At 40.4% G+C, this 27,819-nt stretch overlaps 1 protein-coding gene across 1 annotated transcript in view; it reads right to left on the bottom strand.

Annotated features, from left to right (window-relative positions):
- The window catches only part of LOC136714162 (NACHT, LRR and PYD domains-containing protein 3), a 73,294-nt gene that overhangs the window by 35,667 nt on the left and 9,808 nt on the right, over nt 1–27,819 (bottom strand). Inside the window, exons 3-7 of the mRNA XM_066691487.1 lie at nt 25,388–25,501; nt 17,194–17,307; nt 11,494–11,839; nt 6,953–7,040; nt 1,075–2,971 (exon numbers count right to left, since the gene is read on the bottom strand). Coding sequence (XP_066547584.1) covers nt 1,075–2,971; nt 6,953–7,040; nt 11,494–11,839; nt 17,194–17,307; nt 25,388–25,501 — 2,559 coding nt within the window. The remainder of the gene's footprint in view (nt 1–1,074; nt 2,972–6,952; nt 7,041–11,493; nt 11,840–17,193; nt 17,308–25,387; nt 25,502–27,819) is intronic.

Here is a 27,819-nt window from a genome sequence, read left to right as displayed (position 1 = left end):
GCTCCCTCCACTGGCATCCGATAGCGGCACGCAATTCAGTTCAAGACACTGACCCTCATCTAGCGCTGCCTCGAACAGACTGCACCAAGTTACCTGCAGACCCTCCATACATCCACCCCAGACTGCTGCAGTCTTCCAGTGCCAGAAGACTAACCTTGCCTCCTCTCCACTCCCCTTCCTCCAGTTTTATACCTTTTACTGCACTGTATTTTTGCACTTTGTATTGCGCTTATATTTTGGAAGTCGCCCTGGATAAGGGCGTCTGTTAATAAATAAATAAATAAATAAATAAATAAATAAATAAATAAAAAGAGGCTGTACTCCTTCATTCACCACTCTGTTGACATGTATGATACACGTATAAATCAGAGTATTTATTTTGTTTTCCTTTTTGTTTAGGAGAGTCATCCTCTCCCACGGGTGCAGCCATCTTTGCTCTGATCCCGCCCCTCTACATGAGAACTCGATAAAAACAGCCCTCTGATTGGCTAGAGTGCGGGTGCAGTGATTCTACCCGTACATTTTCAGTGTGAGGAGTCGGTAAATATAGTTCAACATTGTAGTTGGAATTTAAAAATAAAATGGCAGAAATCATGCAGAGAACTTTGAGATTCACCATGAAATAGTATAGAATATTTTAAGTTTTAAATTATACAATTTTAAATAGGTTTTTGGACACCCGATTACAAGAACGAACCTAAACAATACATCTTACAGCCAATGGACTATCTGTATTGTCCACTGGCACTATTTTAAATCAAGTTAATCTGTGAATCAGTGTTTATTGCCTCTTTGGTTACTTTGAATGGAAATTATTGAATATGTCCTAGGAATATTGTTTTTGTTTCCTTATTTCTCTACTTACATCACCTTGACATTTTGAATGTGAACAAATGTTTACAACCTTTTCTATCTTTCTAAATAACTAATGTTAGTATATTTTTGCTATTTACATCTGTCTAATTTAGTGTTATACCTTAATTGTACAGAATAATAAACTTTGTTTATGAGGTATATGATTCAACTGAATCAAAGCACTCTGTGAGATAACGACAGGATAACACCAACACTTACACAGCTCTTCTAGATCTCCTGATGACTGGCAGCAGCTTCACACAGCCTTCTTCTGTTCCGCTGAACTTCCTCAAGTCAAACTCATCTAACGACTCTTCTGACGTCAGCAGCACAAACACCAGTGCTGACCACTGTTCAGATGAGAGCTTTCTTCCTGAATGACTTCCTGAGCTAAGGAAGCTCTTGATTTCCTCCACTAGAGAATTATCATTTAGTTCATTTAAACAGTGGAACAGATTGATGCATCTCTCTGGAGACTTATCCTTCTTAATCATCTTCTTAATGTAATCAGCTGTGTCCTGGATGCTCTGGGAAATGCTCTTTGGCTCTGTCAAAAATTCACTCCACGAGCTGCTGATTGTGCTTAACAGCCATCCTCTCCATGAGCTGCTGTGTGTCGGTGTCAGTAGTTCTCTGTGTGAGCTGCTGTGTGTCAGGAGGCCTCGTAAGAGAGTCTGATTGGACTCCATTGAGATGCCCAGAAGGAAACGGAGGAAAAGATCCAGGTGTCCATTCTTACTCTGTAAAGCCTCATCCACTGCACTCTTGTACAAGTCTGACAATTTCACTGTCTTGTCATTTGTATGCTTTTTGTTAAATAGATTTAGATTTTCATTTTTATATGAGAAAAAGACATGCAAAGCAGCAAGATATTCCTGAATGCTCAGGTGTACAAAGCAATACACTTTTTGCTTGAATATTGCTGATTCCTCTTTAAATATCTCTGTGCACACCCCAGAGCACACTGAAGCTTCACTGACATCAATGTCGCACTCTCTTAAGTCTTCTTTATAAAAAATCAGATTGCCATTTTGAAGGTGTTTAAAGGCCAACTTGCACAGTTTCAGGATATTGTCCTTCTCTGACTCTAACAGGTTCTGTGTGCTTTCCTCAGTTCCACAAAGATACTTCTTATTCTTGATACTGATCAGAAGGAGCAGGAAGTGTGTGTACATTCCAGTCAGAGTAGTTGGGATGACTCCACTGCTCGCCTCTCCCAACATTCGCTGCAGAACAGTGGCTGAGATCCAGCAGAAGACTGGTATGTGGCACATGATGTGGAGGCTCCTTGATGACTTGATGTGTGTGATAATGGCCCTGGCCAGGTTCTGATCACTGACTCTCTTCCTAAAGTACTCCTCTTTCTGCTCATCATTGAACCCTCGAACCTCCGTCACCTGGTGGACGCACTCGGCAGGGATCCGACTGGCCGCTGCTGGCCGGGAGGTTATCCAGAGGAGAGCAGAGGGAAGCAGATTTCCCCTGATGAGGTTTGTCAGCAACACATCCACAGACATTGACTGTGTCACATCATGACACATCTGATTGTTCTGGAAATCCAAGGAAAGACGGCTCTCATCCAGGCCATCAAAGATGATCAAAACTGTGTATTTACCAGACTCAAGATCTCCAGCCTCTTTCAGTTCAGGGTGGTAGTAGCACAGAAGTTCAATCAGATTATATCTTTCTTTCCTCATCAAATTCAGGCCACGAAAAGGCAGAAAGAATATGAAGTGAATATCCTGATTAGCTTCTCCAGTTGCCCAGTCAAGGATGAACTTTTGCACAGACACTGTTTTTCCAATGCCAGCAATCCCCTTCGTCAACACAGTTCTGATTTGTTCTGACAGTTTTTCTTGCCCAGATAAGGGTTTAAAAATGTCATTGCATTTGATTGGAGTCTCCTGTGTGTGTTTCTTCTTGATTGCCATCTCAATCTGCCTCACCTCATGTTCATTATTGACCTTTACACTGTCACCCTCTGTGATGTAGAGCTCTGTGTAAATACTATTGAGGAGGGTGCGCTTCCCTGACTCAGCTACGCCTTCAAAGATGCATTCAAACCTTTTCTTCAGGATGGATTTATGCTTCACTTGGACTGTTTTCAGTGATCCATCTGTAAAACAACAAGGAAAGAATACATATTAATTAATTATGCTTTCAGTAATTTAATATTATTTATTTTAAATAAAAAGTCAAATTAAAGCTGATAACCAGAAGAATAGAGAGTTTAAATGCACATTGCCGATGTTCTGTACAGAAACAGATACACAATCAATGAACAATCATACAGACAGTGGAATAACAGACAAGGGTGGAGACCTGACAAAAACTGAATACACTAATGGACTTCTGCTGAACAAACGTATTTATTTGATGCTGTATTGTAATATTGCAGTGTAACTTTAAGATAGATATGGAAACTGTATGAATGTGTAAGAGATGACAAAAGAGATGAAAGAGCATCAAATACCCAATGTTGAATTAAAGTAGATAGGCCTCGGAGGTTTCTTGTCAAGATAAGTACAGCAGACAGGTAGGAAAGGGGTTGATAGATGAGTGATACAATTTAGAGAAAATATATTATTATTATTTTTATTTCTTGGCAGACGTCCTTATCCAAGAATACAATTAAGTACAAGGCATCAAACATTACAAATTCAAATTTACATTATACAAAGCAATTCAAGGAATAATACATTTTACAACTTCCAATTTACACAGGTAAGTACACTAAGTGAGGTCATACATCCTGGACGGTAAAAGCTAAGTGCTGTCAAGATGTAGGGTCACAGTCAAGGGCTATGAGAAACGGAGCAAGGGGAAAATCAATCAATAATACAAGTATTAGTAACGCAAGAAGCATGATAAAATGCTGTGAAGTGCTATCTTACAGGGGATTAAAGGACTAATATTACAAGTACTGTCTGAAAAGATGAGTCTTGAGTAAGCACTGGAAGGAGGTCAAGGACTCCACCATTTAGGGGCCAAGGATGAGAAGGAGCGGGCTCTGGTGGAATATATCTGCCTAATTGCACAGTGCCAGTAAACATATCCTTCAGCCTGCAGCTGTAAGCTTCCGTTGTCTTCTGCAATGATAAAGGAATGTCTATGAATCGTGTTTATGTGAGTGTCTGTCTGTATAAACTGCATAAACTGTATAAACTACAGACTTGACCTGTCAGGGGAAACTCTGTCAGACTGCCTTCTGATTCATCTCCCTGCAATTGCTAGAATAATAAAGTGCTTTGGATAACTCTGAACCCAAATTTCAACAGGAGTCTGTATTCTGCAACATCAAATACCTAAAAATACTTTGATACTATAGCCCACATGAACAGAAAACCTGTCTGTATTGTTTAGACATTTAATAGATAGGCAAGTAATACCGGCAAAATCTAACTTGTCTGTGCATACATATAATTACAATTCTGTGTTGTTTACTGTGGGTTAAACTTTAAATTGAATAAATTATATTAAAATTATAGCTTTGGACATTTTTAAATTGTACCGTATATAATTGCTTATAAGCTGAGAAATGTATTCCCAAAAATTTGCCCTAAAAGGAAAGTTTGGCTTATGTGTGGAGGAAGCAAAAATGCTAAAGAAACGTTACTGGCATTCACCCTATGCTATCGTGGCTATGTTGGTATAACAGCTAACTAGCATTATCCTAACTCATTTTATTTATTCAATATATGTATCTAGTTTCAAACTAATGATACTATTGTATTGATATTTATAATTATGAAAGCTGATGAGGATGATATACATGCTGATGTGTGAGTTGGCTTCTGTGACGACAAATAATTTGGCAACAGCGAAGATGAAGATTCAGCAATTAAAGGATTATAAAGTTAACTTTTTATTGCCTTCAGAATCTTGTGATCTGGATCAATAAAACATGTTTTTGTAATGATCCAGATTCTAGTAATCAGTCAGTCTTTCAGCAGCTTCACTGAAGGCTTAAACAGTTTCTTTATCGTGATGTCTGTGCTTGGTATGCATTCATTCATTCCTCAATTTTATTACATTTGGTGGATTCTAAATGTAGCACTTTCAAACCACTGTTTCAGGTGCACTAGTCCCTTAACTTACATCACAATCAGACAGGTATTTTCAGGAATTTCTGGAGCACCATCGCATTTTAGGGAAATGTCCTTTTCCACAAGCCCTGGATCAAAAGTGATTAATCTGGAAAGGTACTAAGCGGCAGAGTGTCCCTTCATTTTGTATATGACACTTTGTGGTATTTCAATCACTACACTATGTTGTTAGCTGGTTATTACACTGAGGGAAAAAGTATTTGATCCCCTGCTGATTTTGTACATTTGCTCACTGACAAAGAAATGATCAGTCTATAATTTTAATGGTAGGTGTATTTTAACAGTGAGAGACACAATAACAACAAAAAAATCCAGAAAAACGCATTTATATAAACACATTAAAAAGTTATAAATTGATTTGCTTGTTAATTAGGGAAATAAGTATTTGATCCCCTATCAATCAGCAAGATTTCTGGCTCCCAGGTGTCTTTTATACATATAATGAGCTGAGATTAGGAGCACTCTCTTAAAGGGAGTGCTCCTAATCTCAGATCGTTACCTGTATAAAAGACACCTGTCCACAGAAGCAATCAATCAATCAGATTCCAAACTCTCCACCATGGCCAAGACCAAAGAGCTGTCCAAGGATGTCAGGGACAAGATTGTAGACCTACACAAGGCTGGAATGGGCTACAAGACCATCGCCAAGCAGCTTGGTGAGAAGGTGACAACAGTTGGTGTGATTATTCGCAAATGGAAGAAACACAAAATAACTGTCAGTCTCCCTTGGTCTGGGGCTCCATGCAAGATCTCACCTCGTGGAGTTTCAATGATCATGAGAACGGTGAGGAATCAATCCAGAACTACACGGGAGGATCTTGTTAATGATCTCAAGGCAGCTGGGACCATAGTCACCAAGAAAACAATTGGTAACACACTACGCCGTGAAGGACTGAAATCCTGCAGCGCCCGCAAGGTCCCCCTGCTCAAGAAAGCACATGTACAGTTTGCCAGTGAACATCTGAATGATTCAGAGGAGAACTGGTTGAAAGTGTTGTGGTCAGATGAGATCAAAATCGAGCTCATTGGCATCAACTCAACTCGCTGTGTTTGGAGGATTAGGAATGACCCCAAGAACACCATCCCCACCGTCAAACATGGAGGTGGAAACATTATGCTTTGGGGGTGTTTTTCTGCTAAGGGGACAGGACAACTGCACCGCATCAAAGGGATGATGGACGGGGCCATGTACCGTCAAATCTTGGGTGAGAACCTCCTTCCCTCAGCCAGGGCATTGAAAATGGGTCGTGGATGGGTATTCCAGCATGACAATGACCCAAAACACACAGCCAAGGCAACAAAGGAGTGGCTCAAGAAGAAGCACATTAAGGTCCTGGAGTGGCCTAGCCAGTCTCCAGACCTTAATCCCATAGAAAATCTGTGGAGGGAGCTGAAGGTTCGAGTTGCCAAACGTCAGCCTCGAAACCTTTATGACTTTATGAGTATCTGCAAAGAGGAGTGGGACAAAATCCCTCCTGAGATGTGTGCAAACCTGGTGGCCAACTACAAGAAACGTTTGACCTCTGTGATTGCCAACAAGGGTTTTGCCACCAAGTACTAAGTCGAAGGGGTCAAATACTTATTTCCCTCATTAACATGCAAATCAATTTATAACTTTTTTTAAATGCGTTTTACTGGATTTTTTTGTTGTTATTCTGTCTCTCACTGTTAAAATACACCTACCATTAAAATTATAGACTGATCATTTCTTTGTCAGTGGGTAAACGTACAAAATCAGCAGAGGATCAAATACTTTTTTCCCTCACTGTAGCTACTCAATTAACACAAACGGTGAAACTGAAAATCCAAACTAGAAGTATCAATTAACATATTGGTTTAAAAGAAAACAAAAATACTAAACAAAAAAATAAATAGATAAAGATGGAACTACAGCTATTAAGTCTACTGAACCAGACCACACACTGCATGACCTGAATCAGTTAATTCAGTTCACTACAGGAACAAAGCTGGAGGATCTCTGAGACGCTCACCTGTTCTGGGCATCTCTGTGTTCAGGAATCCTGCTGGGTGGAAATCCTCAGGATGATCTGACAGCACAGTCACAGCTTTCCTCACAGCCTGGACAGAGACAGCAGAGACAGGGTCTACTATTAATGATTCAAGAGGGCTAACAGCAAAACAGTACAACAGTGGTACTTAAGTAAAATTACACAGTTTATATTTATAATCTCATTAAATTTATGCATTAAATAAACTGGGATAGTATCTTTGAAGATTGTATCACTGATAAACTTACGTGAGCATAGTTTATGCTCATTTCTGTAGATCATCTGATAAACTGACAGCCTGGGTGGGGGTGGGTCTTTATACCATCTCAAATCCCATGTTTTATAAAAAATCACTTTAGATCACTTCTCAAACATGGGGTCACCTGACATGAAACAAATGACCGCACCTCGCCAGCACTCCCCTCCCCCGGACCACACTTCATTTGTGCATCTGCCTTCCCGGACCACAATTTGCCCGCGCCTACCCCCCCACCCTGGACTGGACTATTGTCGGCAAATAGCTAATACATATAGTGTTGGCGTCGCAACAGTTTTCATGTTTGAAAATTGAGTCGTGAGTCGTAAGAGTTTGAGAACCCCTGCTTTAGAATAAGGTGTCACATCTGTCATGGTTAAACACACTTGGGGAGGATAGGACCCAAGTGCGGGGAAAAGGTGAAAACCGAAGTGGGACAGAAGGTCAAGGGTCGGCAAACAGGTGTGTGAGCAATCCAAAGGCGTTGTCGGGGAAATAGGCATAGGATCTGGGATCAGGCAAACAGACTAAGACAGGAGAATCAAGGATAGTAGGTAGAAACGGAAAGTCAGAGGTCCGATACATGAAGAGGCTAACAAGAAATAACACGCTCAGAAATATAGCACTAAAGCAAACAATGACTTTGCATGATGGTTGGAAACAAAGGGCTATAAATACAAGGGGCTGATGAGTGGGGAACGAGGAACAGGTGCAGTGAGAACTGAGAGATAGGGACTGATCATTCAATAATGAGGAGGAGAGACCGGGAAATGGCAGGGGCGACCTCTGTTAGGCAGCGAGTGTTATATAAGGGATTATTATAAATCATGAGAAGTGAGATTCCAACATAGGCAACCACATGTTTGTTCTCAATGTTTACATGAGTCCATTCCAGGGCACAGGGAGCTGGCAAGATATTATTTTAAAGACTTGAAATAAATCTAAAATTAAACGAGAAATATGTTTACTGGGACAACCTTCTCATTTTGTTTAATTTAAAATGCATACATAAATCTGAAAAATAAATGCAAGGAGTTAAGATGATTAAGTAGGTTTTACTAAAACATTTCAACTCCTTTAATGTATGACTAATTTAATTACACAACACAGAAATAAAGAAAAATATAGGGCACCAAAGAGTCACAAATACAAGAACCAAACACAAAGTGCACCAATAATTTAAATTTAATAGATTTTAAATTATTTCAAAATTACAAAGTATTTCTCTCACTGTCTTCTCAGAAATGTGTAACTCCAAAACATTAAAATTGTTTCAAAGCATCCAAGAGCAATCAAGAAAGTGAAGCGTCACCATACATTCGGTCTCTCTTTGCCCAAGCTGCGCAGACCACAAACGCAGTCATGTGTAGCTTGGGTTTCTGGGGAGACACCTGGAGCGCTTGCCAAGCCAGTCCACTCTGAATTTGAAGTAACATCTTCGCCTCTGGCTTCTGCTTGAATTTCGCATTAAAGAGCCTTGATATTAGGTGCGTTTACACTGCCATTTCTGATCTGGATCAAATGAATAGGTAGCATAGAGTGGACGCTCAAATGTCAAATGTGTCTCATGTTGTCATGATCGAGAGAATAAAGTCATGTTCAGGCACTTAACTTCTCTCGAAGTTCCAACATTTTTGAAATTTAGTATTCAGTCTACAAGCATATAAGTGTAAAATATAATAACTGTGCTTATATGTATTTAAATGATCAGTACAATTTTTACAAATATATATTGATTTATTAATTGATTGATAATTAAATTACTAGAAAGACAGATTCATAGAATAAGCTTTTTCAGACTCACACAGCAATGAACATACCGGTAGAACAACCACAAGCAAGAGAGAGACACCGATTCCTTATCAGGGGCCACGTTTAAATCAGCACAAAGCAAAACAAAAGCACAAAACAAAGGCTCTGAAATGAAGTCTTCATCTAACCCCAACAAAACAAAACAACATAATCTGTCCATTACAAAGTATTTACAAAATGTAATTTGGGTTGGGCAGGGGGCAGAAGTTTTCAGTGATGCTTCAGTGTGTGGAATTGCTTCAAGCATGGAATTTAAAAAGTATTTATTTTTCACTCAATACTTTCTGCCGGTATGTGGACATGCTGAAGGTTGTGATTCGTATTCATTTATTATAATGTGTAATTCCTTGAAATAATGATGCTGCTGTTCTGTAACATATTACCGGCTTGCCAGAAAATTTGAAATGGGGTGGGAGGGGTCCAGTAGTTATTCTGGGGTGGCACAGTGTTGACAAAGTGCCGAAGGGGGGGTGGGGGGTGGGACTGGTGCTGACGAGATGCCAACGCAGAGTTTGCCAGGTGTGCCACTTATTCAGCTGCTTGATAGTGAAGCTAGTCCGTCCCCTAAAGCGTCATAATTTTGCTTCAAAAATATATTGTTGTGGCCCGCCCCCCCTGCCCTGGTCCTGCCCTGGTCCTGCCCTTGGTGCGACAAATCATGTGCTGGTGCTACCAACTGAAAATGTTAGCAGCACCAGCGCCACCAGTGAAAAAAGTTAGTCTAGAGCCCTACTCCACGAGTTGTACTATTCTTGCTACACAATGTTTCCAAGGAATGCGACTCTCGCGTATCTTGAGGGATAACTGTATGTGTTGATAAATTGCATATTTATAGAAAATGTATGATGTAGCATTAAGTGTGGGGTGTATTTTGATAAGAGCATTCATAGCTCTGAGCTGAAGCACTGATCTAAAGAAGACCTATCCCCCCAAAGTTATCAGATTTCCTTGGATCATCAACGTGTGAACTGGTCACAGTCTTGGGAGGATGGCACCAAGAATGGGCCAAATAGCTTGGAATCCCTGCTGTGAGATGTCTGCGGAAGAGGGCCTGTAGGTAATAAAAAATCTTTGAAATGGATGAGAGCCGAAATCCCAACAGAGAACTACGAACCCGGGCCAACTGGCATTTCCAAAAGATGGCATGGATTGACATCAGTAATAAATCAAGCCCCCCTCCAATAGGACACTGGGGGCTGAAACCGAAATCCAATCTCACAAACTCAAGAACCAATCATCTATTGATCTGACAGGACGTATAAAGGGTAGCGCATGGCATCTCTCTCTCGCTCTCTCACCTGAACCAGTAACTCGCTGCCGCAGCTCAACCTGTAGCTCTGTTGCCCGAACCGGAACCAGAAACCAACTAAGTCTTTGCCGGCAACAGAAGAGTTAAACTGGGAGAAGGAGATTGAGCCATACGAAGAATTCTTTTAAAGGACTTTATTAATAATAAAGAATAACTCTAGAATGTGTAATATCATTTAGTTTTGCTTAAATATAAATGTGTGCTGCATTAAACTGTTTTGTTTGACAATTTTAGGAATAAAACCTGTCAACACCGAGAAATATCTTCTCATTCCTGTTTAACTGTTTAGTCTGAAATTGACACACGTTAATAGACACTAGATTATAGGTGACCCTGCCTATCCTTAATCATTGAATAATAATCAGTTAAGGGAAATTGTGGTAACAAGTAATAATAAGATCTTTCTCGGCACCTAAACGTAAATGAGACTGATATATATATAACAAGAAGTTACCTGACATAAATACTAACCTGCGTAGTTATTTAATGTCCGACTAACAATACTAATGAGAGTCTCACCTTCATCTTACTAACCGGTATTGTAGTCAATGTGTTTATAACCTTTTTTGTTTAATGGTTTGTGTGATATCATATGCGTTCCCTTGATTTTGGTCACGGAAGTGATTTATCTTTGATTTGTTAATCTAGAGTTGAATTTTAATTCATTTTTCCCTTTTGTATAATTAGTGTAGTGCTACATTTAGTCTTTGTTTTTGAATAAATTTGACAATTTATATCTTTGGAATTGGTGTCTGCGTCCAATTATTACAGAAATTGAGTTCTACAAGATTCCAGGATTCGTGATAAGGTGATACTATAAATTCACTTCTTTAAGTGTACCTTACGCTACAATTATTTATTTATATATTTTTTCATGATCTAACTAACAAAACAAACTAATAGAAGAATAATGCTTGTTCTCAAACTAAAAACACAATACTTGGGTATCAAGTTTGCATTTGAGTTCTGTCAACTGAAGAACTGAGTTCAACCAGCTGAACAAAAAGTCTCACCTTAATAAACCCTGCAATGGCAGTCAGAGAGAAGCTCCAAACCAGCAGAATTACAATGTCAGTCACACAAAAACACTACATATATAGAGGAGTTTTGATGTCCTATTGCAGGTGAGTGACTGGAGCTGCCTACCTGATCCACATCAATAATATGGCTCCTGTGCTCCTGCACTGCACACAGGAGACAAATCCAGCTCTGGTCAGTGTGACAGAACACCTCCAGAGCTCTGCGGTGCTGCTGGCACAGTCTGCGCTCCAGGTGTCCAGTCGTGTCCTCCAGTCTGTGTGTCTGCAGGGCTGGCGCTGTGTAGTGCTGCCGCACGTGTGTCTCACAGTAGGAGGCAGCGCAGGTCAGACAGGATTTCACAGCTCTGCTCTTCCTCCCAGTGCACAGATCACAGGTCACGTGTCCAGGCCTGGCGTAGCTGTGAGCCGGCGTTTCCACATCACTGCTCTCCAGCCACCGTTGTGTAAATGCGCTGAGAGAATTGAAGAGATCAGGTCAGTCAGTCATTTGTCAGTATTATTATTATTATTATTGTCAGTATTACTGTATTATTCCCATGCAACTTCACTGTCTGCATGGAATTATTAGTGATGACAGTTCTGCATTTCACTGCATGATGATTTGTATTTTGTTTCCACTTCATAACACATAACCAGCTGTTAAATAAATCGTCTAAGTTATTATTTTAGAATATAATTTATTACAGAAAAATAACTTTAAATCCAAGTGCTATGACTTTCTACAGAAGCTGGTTCTGAGGGTCTGGATCAGCAGTTCCCACCCTGTGGTCTGTGAGGCGACTACAGGGGGCAGCGGGATCTATATCTATATATCTATTTATTTATTAGCAGATGCCCTTATCCAGGGCAACTTACAGATTTCACAAAGTGTTTTTTAAAGTGTTATTTTTATTATTTTTATTTCTAGACGCCCTTATCCAGGGCGACTTACAACATAAGTGTAATGAACAGAAAACACAATAAGTGCAAATGAGCTGAAACAAGCTGAAACAAGCTCCAAGGAGGAGGGCAGTCAGAAACACAGATGTAGTTACAGGATAATTATTAAAAGTGCTCAAAGACAAAAGTTCAGCTCAAAATAAATAATGAACTGATTTGCGAGAGGCAGATATGCTCAAAAGAATGCTGTTCTGCAGGCCTCATCATTGTATATATTTGTATACATATTGTATTATTATAATTATTTTTTGTTTCTTTTCAATGTGTTCTCTTTAATGTTTAAATAGTGACTCTAAGTTGTATTCAAGTGGAGGGGCTGCAAATAAGGAACATGTGCTTTGTTTGATATCTGAATCACATTGTGTAATGTGGAGGCTACCGTAGGTAGCAGGGTTTTTCCTGGCTCAGAATAGGCCTTTGGGGGGTGACTATGCACGACAGTAAGCATGATCGGTCCACGTACAGTAAAGGCAATGAGTTACCTTATGACAGAAATCTATGCATTTTCTTGTTATTTCTGACCATTTGATAATCAAAAATGTCTATCATGCTTGATTAAATGAAACCCCATTAACAAACCTGTTTAAAAAAAAATAATGTATTCCAACATTGGAAGGGGGGAGGGGAGTGAGTTTGAGTGAGAGGGGTCTGGGGTGTGGGGTTGGGATCCTGCTTCAGAGCATTTCACCCTCCTCTTTTCATTAACTAAATAAAAGGATCTGACAAGGCCATGGTAGTATATTAGACTACCAACAGCCAGAATAACTATATACAAGTAAAAAATTATAATAAACAGGGATTCCAAACATCTGGCTTTTAAATATTGTCACTTCAGGCATTACATAGACACAGGCTATTCTTTACAAGAGCTCCTGGCTATTGTGATGCAGTAACTCATCCCAGCCAGCATGCTGCCATGACGTTTTATTCTAGCACTGTCAGACTCAGCATCTGTGATTTGTTTTCGAAGGGTAAGGCGTTTTATTTTTTGTGTTAGATTCCATTTTTCTACTTTGCATTTGTTTTTCTTGCTGAATCGCGTCTTTCTGCTCGGTCTGTGATTCGCATCTATTCTGTCTTCCCTATGTGCGCTCTGTGAGCTCTCACACAAACACACAGCTGAGCACAGCCTAACTGCTCGGATATGGGCGTGTCTGGAATCACTGGAAAGCTACAGCCTTGCCCTGTAGGACAATGACAGATCCGCTGGCCAATGAGGGACAGGATTCGGGTAACAGGACATGGAATGCTATTTTCTTTTCAATTCTTATAATTTTCGCGTTGGTGATTTTCCTTTGGCGCTTGCTAAAACCTCTCTGGGGGGCGCCAAAAATTCCTCTATGCAGGAAAAACCCTCTGTAGGGGACCCAGATGCAGAGCGAGGGGAATCCGAGGACAGATCAGAAGTCAGTGGCCGGTAAACAATAGTGTCAAAGTGAAATCCGAGAGGCTTGGCCAAAGAGGCAGGCGAGAGGTCTGGGATCAGGCAAACAATGCAGAGAAGGTAATCGGGAGTCGTGAAGGAGTAGCAAAGGTCGGTAATATAAAGGCAACAAAGACAAAAAGCTTGGAATTGATATGGGAGCATAAACAACACTTTGCCAGAAATGGAGGATGTGAAGGGATTATATAGAGAGGATGTAGGGCAGGGAAACAAGGGTCAGGTGAGGTGATTAGTGCAGGTGGGGAGAAGCAATAATTCAATAATTGACAGGTAATACTAGAGAAAAGGAGCAAAGGTGACATCTAGTGGATACAGGGGGAAGTATAACAAGGGAATGTCAAACAGGAGAGGTGACACATTGTGGATCTGAATAAATTAGTTTTTACATTTACATATGTAATATATACCTGAACATTTTTTTAAACAGCTGCAGTTTTGGAGATCCTCTGACCCAGTCGTCTAGCCATCACAATTTGGCCCTTGTCAAAGTCGTTCAGATCCTTACGCTTGCCCATTTTTCCTGCTTCTAACACATCAACTTTGAGGACAAAATGTTCACTTGCTGCCTAATATATCCCACCCACTGACAGGTGCCATGATAACGAGATTATCAGCGTTATTCACTTCACCTGTCAGTGGTCATAATGTTATGGCTGATCAGTGTATATTTGTTGACACTTTCTAATAATGAACATACACTCACCTAAAGGATTATTAGGAACACCATACTAATACTGTGTTTGACCCCCTTTCGCCTTCAGAACTGCCTTAATTCTATGTGGCATTGATTCAACAAGGTGCTGAAAGCATTCTTTAGAAATGTTGGCCCATATTGATAGGATAGCATCTTGCAGTTGATGGAGATTTGTGGGATGCACATCCAGGGCACAAAGCTCCCGTGCCACCACATCCCAAAGATGCTCTATTGGGTTGAGATCTGGTGACTGTGGGGGCCAGTTTAATACAGTGAACTCATTGTCATGTTCAAGAAACCAATTTGAAATGATTCGACCTTTGTGACATGGTGCATTATCCTGCTGGAAGTAGCCATCAGAGGATGGGTACATGGTGGTCATAAAGGGATGGACATGGTCAGAAACAATGCTCAGCTAGGCCGTGGCATTTAAACGATGCACAATTGGCACTAAGGGGCCTAAAGTGTGCCAAGAAAACATCCCCCACACCATTACACCACCACCACCAGCCTGCACAGTGGTAACAAGGCATGATGGATCCATGTTCTCATTCTGTTTACGCCAAATTCTGACTCTACCATCTGAATGTCTCAACAGAAATCGAGACTCATCAGACCAGGCAACATTTTTCCAGTCTTCAACTGTCCAATTTTGGTGAGCTTGTGCAAATTGTAGCCTCGTTTTCCTATTTGTAGTGGAGATGAGTGGTACCCGGTGGGGTCTTCTGCTGTTGTAGCCCATCCGCCTCAAGGTTATACGTGTTGTGGCTTCACAAATGCTTTGCTGCATACCTCGGTTGTAATGAGTGGTTATTTCAGTCAAAGTTCCTCTTCTATCAGCTTGAATCAGTCGGCCCATTCTCCTCTGACCTCTAGCATCAACAAGGCATTTTCGCCCACAGGACTGCCGCATACTGGATGTTTTTCCCTTTTCACACCATTCTTTGTAAACCCTAGAAATGGTTGTGCGTGAAAATCCCAGTAACTGAGCAGACTGTGAAATACTCAGACCGGTCCGTCTGGCACCAACAACCATGCCACGCTCAAAATTGCTTAAATCACCTTTCTTTCCCATTCAGACATTCAGTTTGGAGTTCAGGAGATTGTCTTGACCAGGACCACACCCCTAAATACATTGAAGCAACTGCCATGTGATTGGTTGGTTAGATAATTGCATTAATGAGAAATTGAACAGGTGTTCCTAATAATCCTTTAGGTGAGTGTATGTATGGGTCAGAGCATCTCCAAAACTGCAGCTCTTGTCGGGTGTTCCTGGTCTGCAGTGGTCTGTACCTGTCAAAAGTGGTCCAAGGAAGGAAAAGCGGTGAACAGGGTCATGGGCGGCCAAGGGTGGCCAAGGCTCACTGGTGCATGTGGGGAGCGAATGCTGGCCCGTGTGGTCTGATCCAACAGACGAGCTACTGTAGCTCAAATTTCTGAAAAAGTTAATGCTGGTTCTGATAGAAAGGTGACAGAACACACAGTGCATCGCAGTTTGTTGCGTTTGGGGCTGCGTAGCCGCAGACCAGTCAGGGTGCCCATGCTGACCCCTGTCCACTGCTGAAAGCGCCAACAATGGGCACGCGAGCATCAGAACTGGACCACGGAGCAATGGGGGAAGGTGGCCTGGTCTGATGAATCACGAGTTCAAGGTGTTGACTTGACCTCCAAATTCCCCAGATCTCAATCCAATCGAGCATCTGTGGGATGTGCTGGACAAACAAGTCCGATCCATGGAGGCCCCACCTCGCAACTTACAAGACTTAAAGGATCTGCTGCTAACGTCTTGGTGTCAGATACCACAGCACACCTTCAGAGGTCTAGTGGAGTCCATGCCTCGATGGCTCAGGGCTGTTTTGGCAGCAAAAGGGGGACCTACACAATATTAGGCAGGTGGTAATAATGTTATGGCTGATCGGTGTATATAATGTTTACAGAAAATATTGCACTGATATTCACTGTAATCAAGGTAAATGTCTCTCCAGTCTGTCAATGTTCATCTTTTGGAATAATGTTTTGAATCACAGTCACTTAATATCTTTAAAAATGTTTTTGTTTTTATTGCAGAAAGGGAAACTGGAGTTCACTAGAAGAAATCCTGGTTTTTGCAACAGGAACAGAGTATCCTCCGACTCTAGGATGGAACACTAAGCCATCTATTGAATTTATTTACAGCAATGACCTTCTTCCAACTGAAAATACATGTGGCAATATTCTGTGATTACCTATAGTGTAGAATGGATATGAGGACTTAAAAAAGAACTTGGACTTTGCTATTCTCCAGGATCTGGGCAGGCTTAAAAGACAAATGAGTGGAATCACATTTGTACTAAAAAATAAAGCATGACTCATTTGATTGAGGTATTCTAAGGATCTAACAACCATTATTTTAGACAAGCCTGTATGTGTTCTGTTAGACAAGATGTCCAGATTGTCAGAGAACTTGTTACCTGACATTTTGTTTTGGTAATTGTGATTTTTCTTCAAATCTTCAAAGGGGATATGGTCAGAACATCATGATGGCCACTCTTTCAAAAAGTGCCACAGGATCATCAGTGACAACACTGTTATTCTGAGTCTTTTACACGGATCCCAAAGCCACATACACAATACCCACTGACATTGTCATGTCTAAATAATGAGCAACAATGCAACATGAGGCACCCAGAACACACTCCCATTTCTCAGTACTGGTACATATGGATGTACAATATAAACTGTAACCTCACCTTGGGTCAGGGGGGAAGGGGTCTTGTCTGAAGTTAATTGGGTGAATCATTGAGTTCTCACTCCTCATGGACACACAGCTGGGCACCAGTGACTCTGCTCTCTCCAGTGGGACCCTGTGAACACACATGGACACAGGCCATCATTTAACCTCTGTCTACACAGCTGGACAATTGGCTCAAATTAGAGGATAACAATGCAGTGCCTCAATAATACAGCAAGCCCACCATGATGACAATGTGAAGGACTGCTGCTGTAAACCAGCCTGACCATTTCAATCTGTCACTTAAAGCACAACATTTGGCACTGCTGAAACTCTCATACCAACACAGACAGACAGGATCACTTGCTTTACTGTTATTGCTAAAAACAAAGGCTGTACAACAGGTTAGCTAGGAATACATTGTCATTTAACTAAATACACAGCAAATTAAAACAGTTTCAGATTATTTTTTTTCTATCCATATGACACAAACTCAGACTCACATGTTGAGCAATCTGGTGTGTTTTTGAAAAAGAAAAGCTGTGTTATTGCACACGCACATGTGACAGGGCTCACAGTACAGAAACAAGTCTGTTACAGTCATGACATCCTCTCTAGGCCTGATAGGGCATTCAACCCCCCATGGCAGAGGACCAGTCTTCTGGCACAGTGGATCTGTTGCTCTGTTTGGGACTGTGTGAATGAGACACTCAGCTGTGTCCCGGGGACTCCAAGCAGGAGTCTGACTACACACACTACACACATTTTAATTTCTCTGTTTAAATCCTATGTTTCTGCCATCCTCCTCTACTGAAATCCAACACTAGTATGTAGATGACACACAGACATAACCACACACCCGTGGGTTAAATAGTGTCAGATGTTTTAAGGGGCTTTCAGAACTCACTCTTGATACAATACTCTGCCACACTTGGGTTTGTTGCGGTTGAACCGCATTTCTTTCCCTGTGTGTCTGTGGGAACAATGTCACTGTCTCACGGTCTTACTGTGCTATTGTATTGTGCTATAGTTCAACCCTGATATCTAGAAGAACAGGGTCTGATAAGAAACAGTTTTCACCAGCAATTTCGGCTGGATACATTGTACAAACCCCCCTTATATTAAACATTACGTATGCATTAATTTTCCCCGGTTTAGCCATATATAGGTCTTCCTGAGCAGTTATCAGGTAGAAACTGAGCTTCCGCTCATCATGGGACAGACATGTGAGCCTGTTATCTTTCTCTCCTGTCTGGTCTGCATAAAAGTGCCTGTAGTTTGTAACTTCTCTAAGACTGTTCTTGAGATTGTCTCTCGAACCTCCTCCATGCAGCTATATGTAATAAAAACCTTTTGATTGGAGGTGCATCTCTCTCTGGATTTCTGCGACTCTTCAATTGGCATCACAAACAGGATGGTGGCTTCGGTGTCCCAGACTTTGGTGCCAGTACAGAACAAAACAAAGGGTGAGTTTAGGATTTTCAATAGCACCCTGTACATTAGTGTTCTGTACAGGTATCAAGAATAAAGAGTGGAATAAGTCAAGAGATTTTCTTTGTTTCCAAGTTAAATGGTCCCGGGTTTCAGGGCTTTTGCCCTAGGCGCCAAAATCCTGTGGGAATTGGTGAGGTCATATGGTGGCTATTGTATTCACTGCAGTGTGCGGTTTAGGCACTGCAGTTGGGATACAGAGACTGCAGTGTGATTGCAGGTGCCCAAGCTGACCAGCGAATGCCACTGGAATGTGAGGTTTTTTGTTTTCCTTGCAGTACTACAGTTCATAGTGTATTGATGTAATATGCGTATTATATTAACAAAGTGTGACTTGGGTAATATGGGTTTGCGAGTTGGGTGTTAAGGCAATTACAGCTGTCATTGTTAAAGGTATTACTCGTGTAGCATGAAGTGGATTGCATATTTTGCAGTCAGGTGATAGAATACAGGAAAGACTGGGACACGATGTCAAACTGGGAAGGACAAATCGGTGGTGGATTATCTGTTATGGAATCATGAACAGGATTGGAATGGCAAGCCATCTGATCAGAGGAGTTGGTTTAAAAGCAAGAAAAAGAAGAATAAAATAGAGGGAAATATATTATAATTGGAACTAGGGGTTACAAATAAATAATATATGAATAAAATGTATTAGAGCAATATATACAGAGACATATATAGAAACAGCAATCCGAGGAAACAGCAATTGCTCTGTGAAGGTTTTTTAGATTTGGGAATCATTAGATATAATAGAATAATCATATAGTAAAATGGTATGATATATGTATGACATATGTTGATAAATAACTTACTTAGATAAATAACTGTTTAGCAAGGAATAGGGAAGATTTGAAGGTTTGAGGAAGTTGAAGGCTTGGGTAGCTGAAGAAGGAATTTGTTTTGTGGGAAAGGAAAGTGCTACCGCTTTCAGAACACAGGTTTTCTGGAAATGAAAGAGGATGAAGAATTAATTCCAAGGTCTGTGAAAAAATACATACGAGTTGAGAGAGAGGGCAACTTTGTGACTGACTTTGTAAATGTTATAAATGTTTCTATCATGTTATAATAGAAGACTTTCATTATAACTCCTTTTGTATCTGTCTCCACAGGCAGGAGCCAGCAATGACAACTAACCCTCACATTCATCCCACAGGTTCCCCACCCAAATTACATGGCTTATCAAATTAAATGGTCTTTCCAATCATTTCACTGGTTAGGACATTCTCTGGCTGTAGGACTCAGACCGAAGCGAGGGAAATGTTTTTCACTATTCCTGTTCCCCTCCTTGGTTCCTCCTATCCCACACTGCCTCAGTGCACGTAGCCAATAGCCCACCATCCTTGTCCACTGTAGACAGTGTCTATGGATGGACAGGAGGGAGGGGCGCACTGGGAATATTGGCCTCAGGTAAAATCATATTGTGAAAAAAGACAAATAAATAATGACATTAACTTTGTCTCTTCCAATAGGAGGGAGGCCACAACCAAATGTTTAAATACAAAATGAATGGACTCTATTCCAAGGATGTATTAATGTACTAATTATAGTATGAGTCTTTCTTCTTTTTTATTCAGGTCGTGGGCACACGACAAGGGGGCAGGAAAGTATTATACTCAATTATTTTGGGTACAATGGGGACAAGCCATGCAGGACCCTGTTCTGTGTGGTCTGTCCTAGGAACCCCCTAAGGTAGAGTTTACACAATCAACACTTTAGAGATCATCATCACCCTCCTGACTGGGAAAGCTTTGCAATGGGCATCTGCAGTGTGGAATCAGTGAGGTGCCGTCACGTGTTCCCTCAGGGTCTTCCTGTCCCATTTCTAGGACATGTTTAACCACCCGGCAGAGGGAAGGGCTGAGGGGACGAACAACTGTTTTCCCTCAGACAGGGCACCTCCTCGGCAGCCGATTATGCCCTCCACTTTCGTACCTTGGCTGCAGGCAGTGGGTGGAATGAGAGTGCCTTGCTGGTCAGATTCAGAAGGGAATTATCCAAATGGCTGTTTGTCTGGATCATCTCCGGGCTAGAAGGAGACGTCCAACTACCACCTTTCCTCTTCAGTCCACCAGGTTCCCGCAACCGTCACTGTCCAGCCCAGACCATGATGAGCCGATGCAACTGGGGCACACTCAGCTGACGACCCCGGAACGTCAGAGGAGAGTTAATCTACGTCTGTGCTTGTATTGTGGCCATGAAGGACATTTCCAAGACACTTGCCCTGTTCGTACCAGCTCATCTTCCACTTTCTCAGTGAGTACAGGACAGTGTCCACTTTTTACTATGGCTCAGAGTGAGATTTGTGTCGAGCCCAGGTGGGATAATAACACTGTGTCTGTATCTGCTTTACTTGACTCTGGATCTGCCGGCAATTTCTTCCACCGAACAACGATAGAGCAACTGGGCATTCCCCTCATCCCCTGCATACCTCCACTCCAAGTAAAGGCTGTAAACAATCAACCAATATGTTCCAGCCGTGTTTCTCACCAAACCAAGACCCTCACCATGCAAATCGGCATCCTTCATCAGGAGGAAAACTCTCTTCTCGTTATTGATTCCCCCAGTCCAGAGGTCATTTTGGGACTCCCTTGGTTAACTCATCACAATCCAACCATTTCCTGGGCCAAAGGCGAAATCATCAAGTGGGGATCACCTTGCATTTCCAGATGCCTGTCTATCCCGTGTGGAGCCACACATGTTGAAAGTCCTCTCCTTTCTTCGCCTTTCATCTGTCTTTTTGAATACAAAGACCTCTCTGCAGTCTTCAATAAATCCACAGCGGCTTGTTTACCATCTCAAAGACCAGGAGACTGTGCCATTGAATTGCTGCCAGGGTCAGCCTCACCCAGAGGACACGTAAATCCCCTGTCTATTCCAGAGTCCAAAGCAATGGACGAATACATTCAGGAAGCCTTAGAACTGGGAATCATTCGGCCATCCACCTCTCCTGCTGCTGCCAGTTTTTTCTTTGTGTCTAAGAAGAATGGAGGATTGCAACCCTGCATTGATTACCAGGGTCTGAACGACATCACCATTAAATACAGATACCCTCTTCCCCTGGTGCCAGCTGTGCTGGAAAAAGTCTGGGGCGCACGCTTTTTTACCAAACTGGACCTTCACAGTGCCTGCAACCTGATTAGAGTCTGTAAGGGGGATGAGTGGAAACCATCTTTTTGACAAGCAGTGGACAAATACCTTGTTATGCCCTTCGGATTGGCCAATACCCCCTCAGTGTTTCAAGCTTTTGTTAATAACGTCCTGAGTGAATACCTGAACAGTTTTGTCATTGTTTACATTGACAATATTCATGCATCTGAAGACCCTCTTCACCACAGCGCCCATATTAAAGCATTCAGACCCCTCGCTTCACTTTGTCACGGAGGTTGACGCTTCGGAATCTGGTGTCAGGGCAGTGTTGTCACAACGCCATGGCCAACCTCAAAAGCTCTTCCCTTGTGCCTTTTTTTCTAGGATATTGTCCACTGCCAAGAGGAATTATGACATCGGGAATCGAGAATTACTGGCCATCAAACTGGCGTTGGAGGAGCGGCGACACTGACTGGAGGGCGCTCACCACCATTTCCTTGTTCTCACAGACCACTGCAATCTGGAGTACATATGTTCCACAAAAAGGCTCAATAACTGACAGGCTCGATGGGCACTATTCTTCAAGAGATTAAATTTTACCTTCGCTTACCAGCCAGGTTCCAAAAACACCAAGGCAGATGCTTTATCTTGGTTATTCAGCTCCGACAATGTTTCCACAGATCCTATATTATCGCTGGCTTGTCTTGTAGCACCTATACGATTGGACATCATGGCACAGATCTAGCAGGCACTGCCCACCTACCCGATGCCTCCCGACTGAACTACGTGCCTGACCTATGTCCCTGCTTCAGTATGTCCACAGTTACTGCAATGGCTACATTCTTCACCCGCCTCACAAGTTTGTTGCGCTGTTCCTCCCGTGCACGTAATAAATTCTGATTAGAACTCCCGACTCCAAAACTTTCTTCCATCACAATTGTTAAGATAATCCTGTCAATCCCATTGTTTTTACCAAAGAGACATGTTCTTATTTGGTGAAGAGAGAAGCTGCTCTGAGGAACAGACAGTGCGCTGTGCTATCCATCCTGCTGACCAGCCCTGAGCCCCCCTTCCAACACTGCCATGCTTTCCCTTTTGGAACAAGTACAGATTGTCACACTAGAAGTATACTGTGCATATTTACAGTACACGTAGGTACTTTTATGGTGGACTTAACTGTAATTTTTCCATTAGGGCTCAGGCACATTCATGAACATTTAAAAAAGATTTTATTTTAAATGATATCACCATTCAAGAAAATAACACTGTAGTGTTGGAGCAGGGCCGGCTCTGTCAGTTTTGCCGCCCTAGGCGAGATTTGGGGATGGTGCCCCACCTCGAAAAAAAGATTTCAATATTGCATTAATTTCTTATAGTTACAACAATTTGCTTTGTTTATTGCTGTAAATAGTGATATTGTGTTTCATATACTACTACTAAGAATAATAAATAATAACAATACTAATAACACACACACTAGCACTGATACTAAAAACAATGGCTAAATTATTAGCTCTGTGTGTGTAGTATGTGTGTGTATGGCAGAATTTTAAATATACCATCTCAAAAAGAATGCAATGGAAATCACTTTTTGTAAGATTGTACTTAAATTGATTTTCAAATTATTATTCATATTTCATCATCAACTTTATTTAAATAAGACCCTTCATTTTAAATGCAGGTATCTTAACATACAAAGACATAAAGCTGGTTAATTAAATAGTCACTAAATACAGTCAAAACATCACAGTTATAAATGTGATCACATGTTCATAAATTCAGCACACAATTAAGGACATTATCGCCACTTAACATTCAGATAATTCTACTATTTTCTTCCATTGACTTACCATTTAAGTTGAACAAAAACTGTGTTCGAAAACACTTTAAAAAGCTCATATCTCCATTAAAATTAAAGATAACTGAATGAAACTTTCAGCAAAACCAGGTTAAAGCATCTTAAAAAGAATGAGCCAGTAACCCTGTCACGGTCTCCCCTGTTTCTACCTTAGTTCACCACCAGAGGTCTCCCTCTCCCGAATACTAGTTTAGTGCTTCTCCTTTCCTTTATCCAGTCAAACCAGTCTTTCCACATTCTTCCCTACCAGGTGCACCTGTTCTGTCCTCCTCTCCTATCATTGGTCAATCCTTCATTCACCTTGTTCAATCCCTCTCTCCTTCACAGTACTAAAACCCCTGTTTCCTAGATTCATTGCGAAGTCTTGCATTCTCTCCTGGATCATTTCTAAGCCTTGTTTCTTGATTGCCTTCCTCCCGAGTCCAAGATCTTTTAAAGATTTTACGGATGATTGATTTTAGAAAAGATTTTAAAAACGAATCTTAATTGTTTTTAAAGATTTAGTTACTTTTAAATCACATTGTTTAGGGTTTTGGAATAGTTTTGTTATATTTTGTTGTCAAATACATTGACCGTTTTGGGTTTAATTTAAAATGCATTGGACCTTTTTTGTTTGTTTTTTATTTTTTCCTTTTTAATTGTTTCTTTAATTTGTTCAATGCATTTTCAGTTATTTTCAATGTATTTGACTCTTTTTTTGGTGAGCAGTTTTTGCTTTTATCACGTTTGTTTTGTTGATTTGAGCACGTTTAATTTGAAGTTAATTGTTTTGTTCTTTGTTAAATCACAGATTTTAAATTTTTTTAAGTGATTTTAAGGACTGATATTTTAAATGTTTTTAATCATAAGTATTAAAAAAATTGAATTGTTTTTATTAAAGTAAATGTAAAATACTTAAACCTAATAAACAGTCTTGATTGCCTTCCTGTGTATTTCCTTCTCTCGTTTACCCCTTTTGGATCTCCCTACTAGCCTGTTCGCTTGATCGTTTGACCTGGACTGTCCCTGTTTATGCTCTCTCGTTTTGCTCTTATTGGATTATCTGCTTCAACTCTAAAAGCCTGCACTTGGATCCTTTCCTTTGGTCCTAGAGGACGTCACAAACCCCTTTGGTAGACAGTGGAATTCATTTAAATAACTACTTTCTAATCATTTAATCATCATTAAACTTAATCAGTATTTAGATAAAACATAATATTAAACATCCATTTACCTTTTTATTGCGTCCAAAACATTTTTGTGACAGAGGAAGGTGGACCAATATTTTGAAAGGATATTTTCCCTCTTCCTCTTTTCTTTTTTCACCCCTGTGCACCTGACAGTTTTGATTATCTTTTCATTCTTATTCTCTGTGATTACGTGTGTGAACTGTCTTGAATTGCAATGCTGGCTGCTCAGTCATGCCACGACTTACGTCATTCTGCACTTACGTTGTCAACATTGCACTGAGCAGCACATGGGTGGAAGCCCCAGAGCTTCATTCTGCAGACAGTGCTGTTAAGTTCAGCATTTGTAATACTCCTTTTACAAGTAAACAAGTTTGTTCACCAGTCTGCACCCCTATGACAGGAGCCAGCCCTGTGTTGGAAAATTGTATATCAGGGTACTGTTCAATCTTTTAGTCTTTTATACAGATCCCAAAGCCACATACACAATACCCACTGATATTATCATGTCTAAACACAGATCAACAATGCAACACGAGGCGCCCAGAACACACTCCCATTTCTCAGTACTGGTACATATGGATGTACAATATAAACTGTAACCTCACCTTGGGTCAGGGGGGAAGGGGTCTTGTCTGAAGTTAATTGGGTGAATCATTGAGTTCTCACTCCTCATGGACACACAGCTGGGCACCAGTGACTCTGCTCTCTCCAGTGGGACCCTGTGAACACACATGGACACAGGCCTTCATTTAAATAGTGTAATGTCTAGGTAGATTAGACGTTTTAAGGGGCTTTCACACCCCACGCCTCCTTCAGTGCTGTGTAGACAGTGTCATAACTTTAGTGTAGGAAACGATACGCAGAGGAGACTACTCAAATATGCAAATATGGAGACAGTGTTGAGAGAATCTCTAATGGCTATTCGGATAATGTGGTTCAAAAGAATATTCAAAGACACTACTGGTCAAAACTTTTAGAACACCCCCCCATTTGTCCAGTTTGTATTGAGATTTAAGCAGTTCAAGTCCAGTGAATAACCTGAAATGGTACAAAGGTTAAAAAAAAAAAGTTGAGGTTACCAAAAACTTAAAAATAATGTACATTTCAGAGTTATATACTGTGTTACTACACCCTCTTAAGCATTATTTGGCAGTGTTCTGTCCATATGTAACGGTGCTCATTCGGGTTATAAAGAGCACGTTACAAAGTTACGTAACTCCTCAGTAAAAAAGTAGTACAGGGTTAAACCTCCCGCGGTGGGAGAGCTGGTCTTTTGGCGTAGAGGGTTTAACACTGTAACAAACGTTTAATTATATTCCTTCCCATTAATGGAACTTCTATTTTTTCAATTGCCACAAATTTCAAACTAGATGCTGATCCATGATAAAAAAATGTATAATGTCTGGCTATAGCATTGTCCATATTATTATTGCAAATAGCAGCTTTATGTTCTGATATGCATACATTAAAAATTCTCTAGTTTGTCCTATATATGTTAGCCCACAAGGACATTTGAGCATATAAATTACATGAGTAGAGTTGCAATTGATAAAATCCTGAATTGAGTATTTATGTCCTGAATGTGGATGTGTAAAATATTTAGTGGTGTATGGATTAGAACAATGAGTGCATCTGCCACAAGAATAATTCCCTTTCAGTTCATCTTTTAACCAGTTCCCGCTCGGCATAGGTGACCTATACATCGAGGAAACAACTCTACCCTTTACATTGCTGCCACGCTTCAAATAAAATCTATAGGAGAGGTAGAAAAGGATTTTAGCTGAGGATCACATTCCAGCATCTTCCAATGTTTTAAAATTATATGTTGAATAGTATTAGACAAATAATTATGTTCACTTACAAAAGTAATACCTTGTTCCATTGACAATCTAGTTTTTGACGCTTCCAAAGGGGGTTCTCGTTTTAAAAGCTTCATTTTATTAATATTAGATCTATAGCTTTACATTCATAATCAGACTCATTGCCACATATTCTTTTAAGACGTATGAATTGACCATAGGGTATATTTTTGATCATATGTTGTGGATGATCACTCTCAGCATGTAAAATCGTATTTCGGTCAGTGGGTTTTCAAAAAATTGACGTATTAAATGTACCACCAGTATTTATAGAGATATTCAAATAAAAAAAATGCAATTCAGTTTGACTATATTCCATAGTGAATTTCAAAGTGGGATAAGTATTGTTAATATAATTGCTAAACCCCATCAAATCATCAACAGAACCAGTCCATAGTAAAATTATATCATCAATATATCTTTTACAAAAGTAAACATTTTGTAATAGTGGACTGGAGGAATTATCATCAATATATTGTTTTTCCCAATAGCCCAAATATAAATTTGCATAGTTTGGGGCAAATGACGAACCCGTGGCTGTACCCTGAGTTTATAAATAATACTTGTTACTGAACAAGAAGTAGTTGGACTTCAAGACAAATTCCGTTATTTTTTATATAAAATTCATAGGAATTTCATCTTTTTGGGGTTCAAAATAATATGATAATGCCTCCAAACCACCTCCATGTGGAATATTTGTGTACAAACTTTCAACATCAAAAGAAACAAGAACAGATTGTGGAGGAGCTAAACAATTGGAAAGCAACTTAATTACGTCTCGAGTCTCGGACAGATGAGTTTAATGAGTTCTTTAATAAAATAACCTTCAAATTGACTTAATGGCTCAGAGATGGACCCATTACCCGATACTATGGGCCTACCAGGCGGTTTTATAGGATTCTTATGTATTTTTGGTAACGTGTAAAACACTGGTGTTATAGGAAATTCTACTTTCATGAACTTAAATTGATTTTTATTAATTAAGTTGCTTTCCAATGCATTTTGAAGGATAATGTCCCTTTCTTGTTTTAATTGTACAATTGGATCAGCAGTTAATAATTTATAAAACCCGGTATTATTTCATTGTCGCATTATTTCACAAACATAATCCTTAGTATTCTGAATAATAGCCCTTCCTTTATCTGCAGATTTAATTATTATTTCATTGTTTTCTCTCA

Source organism: Amia ocellicauda, chromosome 18, assembly GCF_036373705.1.
Source record: "Amia ocellicauda isolate fAmiCal2 chromosome 18, fAmiCal2.hap1, whole genome shotgun sequence".
In the NCBI taxonomy this organism is placed as follows: domain Eukaryota; kingdom Metazoa; phylum Chordata; class Actinopteri; order Amiiformes; family Amiidae; genus Amia; species Amia ocellicauda.
Note: the sequence above shows the minus strand (reverse complement) of the source record. Positions and strands in the feature narration are given on the sequence as shown.